The sequence below is a fragment of the Dama dama genome, chromosome 32, assembly GCF_033118175.1.
Source record: "Dama dama isolate Ldn47 chromosome 32, ASM3311817v1, whole genome shotgun sequence".
In the NCBI taxonomy this organism is placed as follows: Eukaryota; Metazoa; Chordata; class Mammalia; order Artiodactyla; family Cervidae; genus Dama; species Dama dama.
Window position 1 is genome coordinate 12,811,952 of NC_083712.1, and position 4,367 is coordinate 12,816,318.

The 4,367-nt window shown below is 38.3% G+C and overlaps 1 protein-coding gene across 1 annotated transcript; it reads left to right on the top strand.

Annotated features, from left to right (window-relative positions):
• Positions 1-2,770: 2,770 nt before the first annotated feature.
• Positions 2,771-3,330, top strand: LOC133050570 (HIG1 domain family member 1A, mitochondrial-like). Its single transcript, XM_061134814.1, has one exon. It carries the CDS (start codon positions 2,797-2,799, stop codon positions 3,076-3,078), a length of 282 nt encoding a protein of 93 aa, XP_060990797.1. The 5' UTR covers positions 2,771-2,796; the 3' UTR covers positions 3,079-3,330.
• Positions 3,331-4,367: the final 1,037 nt, after the last annotated feature.

Here is a 4,367-nt window from a genome sequence, read left to right on the forward strand (position 1 = left end):
AATCAAACTTAAAAACTTTTTCACAATGAAGGAAACTATAAACAAAGTGAAACGACAACCCTCAGAATGGGAGAAAATAATAGCCAATGAAACAACTGACGAAGGATTAATCTCCAAAATATATAAGTAGCTCATTCAGCTCAATACCAGAAAAATGAACAACCCAATCAAAAAGTGAGCAGAAGACATAAAAAGACATTTTTCCAAAGAAGACCTACAGATGACTACTAAACACATGAAAAGATGCTCAACATCGTTCATCATCAGAGAAATGCAAATCAAAATCACCTCACACTGGTGAGACCAGCCATCATCAAAAACCTACAAACAATAAATGCTGGAGAGAGTGTGGAGAAAAGGGAACCCTCTTGCACTGTTGGTGGGAATGCAAACTGATATAGACACTATGAAGAACAGTATGGAAATTCCTTTAAAAACTAGGAGTAAAGCTACCATATGACCCAACTATCCCACCAATGGGCATATATCCTGAGAAAACCATAATTGAAAAAGACACACGTGACCAATGTTCCTCACAGCACTATTTACAATAGCTAGGACATGGAAGCAACCTAGATGTCCATTGATAGATGAATGGATAAGGAAGTTGTGGTACATATACACAACGGAATATTATTCAGCCAGAAAAAGGAATGCAGTTGAGTCAGTTCTAATAAGATGGATGAGTCTAGAGCCTATAATACAGAGTGAATTAAGTCGGAAAGGGAAAGAAAAATATATATTAATACATATATAGGGAGTCTAGAAAAACAGTACTAATGAACCTATCTGCAGAGCAGCAGTGGAGACTCAGGCAGAGAGAACAAACTTGTGGACACAGCAGGGGAAAGGAGAAGGTAGGATGGATTGAGAGCATAGCATGGAAACATATGTTAGTTAGTTCAGTCACAGAGTCGTGTCTGATTCTTTGTGACCCCATGGACTGCAGCACGCCAGGCATCCCTGTCCATCACCAACTCCCAGAGTTTACTCAAACTCATGTCCATTGAGTCAGTGATGCCATCCAACCATCTCATCCTCTGTCATCCCCTTCTCCTCCAGCTTTCAATCTTTCCCAGCATCACGGTCTTTTCAAATGAGTCAGTTCTTTGCATCAGGGGACCAAAGTATTGGAGTTTCAGCTTCAGCATCAGTCCTTCCAATGAATATTCAGGGCTGATTTCCTTTGGGATGGACTGGTTGGATCTCCTTGCAGTCTAAGGGACTCTCAAGAGTCTTCTCCAACATCACAGTTCAAAAGCATCAATTCTTTGGTGCTCAGCTTTCTTTTTCTTTTCTTTTTTTTTCAGCTTTCTTTATAGTCCAACTCTCACATCCATACATGATTACTGGAAAAACCAACGCTTTGACTAGCTATGACAGCTATATGACACTTAAAAGAATGTACCCATAGGGTGGGGGATGACATTAACAAATGTGCTTTTTGTTCAGATGTGCTTTTGAAACTGTCTGGGGAACAGAAACAGATTCACAGACTTTGAGCTTAAGGTTGCTGGAGGGGAGAAGGAAGGAAGGGATGGTTAGAGTTTGGGATGGATGTGTACACACTGTGACATTTAAAATGAATAACCAACAAGGGCCTACTGGATAGCACAAGGAACTCTGCTCAATATCATGTGGCAGCCAGGATGGGAGGGGAGTTTGGGGAAGAATGGATCCTTATTTACGTATGGCTGAATCCCTTCGCTGTCCACCTGAAACTATCACAACATTGCTTGTCAATTGGTATACCCTAATACAAAATAAAAAGTTTAAAAAAAATTGTCTGGTGGAATGTGTCAATATTTATAAGACCCATATAACTCAGCACAGCAATATTTATTTTCTCAGTGGCCAGTCCACAAAGTTATAAAATAGTGCATGGGTAAAAGGCCCATTCAAAGTGCAGTAACAACTAATAGGCTTTAATGCAACACAGGATAAAAAGCTTTTTGTGGTTTTGGATTCCAGATTGCAACTGACCTTTAAGCAACTACCAATTGCTGAGTTTTGGTGTCCACAATTATTTGAAAAGGCTATTAAAATATCCCTCCATTTTCCAACCATATATCTATGTGAGGTTCATTTTTTTTTCATATCCTTCAGCCTTAACATGTAAAAGATTGCATGCAGGAGCAATAGAGGAATTCATCTGGCTTCTATTATACCAGACCTTAGGGAGATTTGTGAAAATGTAAAACAATGCCAGTCTTCTCACTAAAGATGTGTTGCTTTGGAAAATATATTTTATGAAAATGTATTAATTATGGTAATATATAATGAGCCTATCATTTATTATTAAATACATTTAAGATAAATATTTAAAATTTTCATTTTAAACAGAAATGTCATTTCCATGAAAAATACTATCATATGTAAAAAAGGAATTCTGAGATTTAAAAGTCTGAGCAATTCTTCATTACACACACAAAACACACACACAGAATTATAGAAATAAAATGGAAAACTTCAAGTTTTCAGGGACCTCAGTAATTTTAAAGACTGTCCAGATAAAGGATGATTCTGGGTAGGGGGAAGACATCAGTTATCTGAATATGTTACCTAGGAAGTCTTTTATAGGTTGAAGTCAAGCGAATAGAATGTCATCAACCAGTATTATACACGAGACCCTGGACATTCAAAAAGGATATGAATCCAGTTGCTGGCTTCTGATTGGCTGAAGCCGGACGTAGGCGGGACCAAGAGAAGCCGGCTGGACGATGGGTGCGGGAGTGGGGTCAGAATCCGGTAGGAACCTGAAACGTCTTGAAGTTGTCCGAAGATTCTTCGATCACTATGTCAAGCGACACAGATATTTCTCTTTCTTCATATGATGAAGATCAGGGATCTAAACTTACCCGAAAAGCTGGAGAGGCACCATTTGTCCCCATTGGAATGGCAGGTTTTGCAGCAATTGTTGCATATGGATTATATAGATTGAAGAGCAGGGGAAATACTAAAACGTCTGTCCACCTGATCCACATGCGTGTGGCAGCCCAAGGCTTTGTTGTGGGAGCAATGACTCTTGGTATGGGCTATTCCCTGTATCAAGAATTCTGGGGAAAACCTAAACCTTAGAAGAGGAGATGCTGTCTTGGTCTTGGTGGTGCTTGCTTTAGTTAGACATCTCATATTGAGGTTATATGTTTATGCGGAAAATAAATGGTTTGGGTCAGACAAGAACATGGTAATTTGAATATTGGCTTCCTTTCTTGCAGGCTCGATTTGCCTGGCGACCAAGTTACTGGTGACTAGTTCACTAGCTAGGTCATTCAGGGGAGTCAGATCAGCACAAAAGAAACAAATCACTTTTAAATACACTTGATAGTGGTACCTGTCCACCTTCTTAAACCCTTCTGTTGAAATTAGTTCTAAAGAAGACAACATGACAATCCTGAAAATGCTCCCAGTTGCTGCAGAATATCATATGCTTTTGATGTAATATGGGAATCCTATTTACCCCAGTTAATTTAACTTTCTGACTGCCTTGTGGACTGAGTACTGTTTTAAGGGCTGGTTGGCTCTTGAGGAACCCTTTCAGAACAGTGCATGGAATACAACATTATAAACCTCCCTGCAAGTCTATGTGTGTTTTTAAACCAAATCTAAAAAGCTGGTAACAGAGCCACTTTGAAGTAGTATTTATTTTAGAATCATAGTTAGAAACATGAGAGTAACTTAAATTGTAGATCCCTTTTAGCTCTTTTGTAATTGCAGAATTATATTTTGCTGCTGTTATATTAGAATAACTTTAAATTATTTTGAAACATGTATTTTAAGTGCTAATGAAAAGGTAAATGAAAAACACTTTATAAATGTGTGCAGTATGTTTATTTTCTCCAAAAGAATCATCAACTAAATAATAATGGAAGTCATTGATGAGCAAGCTGGTTTGGTCAGACATTATACAAACTTTGGTATATCACAGAATGCTTTGTTGTACTTGTGAAATTCTCTTGTCTAACCTGAATTTACATTCCATGGTGATAACATGGTAAATGTAGTGTTATTAAAATAAATGAACACACACGCACACACAAAAAAAGGGTATGAATCATACTACGGATTGCTGTGGAACATTCCTTTTTTTACTGAACACTTTCTTGTTCAGTGCCATTTCTTACAAAGAAACATTTCTTTCTTGCTTTATCAAATGCAGTAAAGAAATAGAGGGACTTCTCTAGCAGTCCAGTGGTTAAAAATCCACCTTCCAATGCAGGAGACGTGGGTTCAATCCCTGGTCAGGGAACTAAGATCCCACCTGCCACAGGGCAACTAAGCCCTCACACCACAACTAGAGAGAATCCCATGGGCTGCAGCTAAGATCCGATGTAGCCAAATAAATAAATTAAAAAATAAAAAGAAAC

What these genes read in the sequence shown, in the direction of transcription:
- LOC133050570 (XM_061134814.1), top strand. Translation starts at nt 2,797, where the DNA reads ATGTCAAGCGACACAGATATTTCTCTTTCTTCATATGATGAAGATCAG.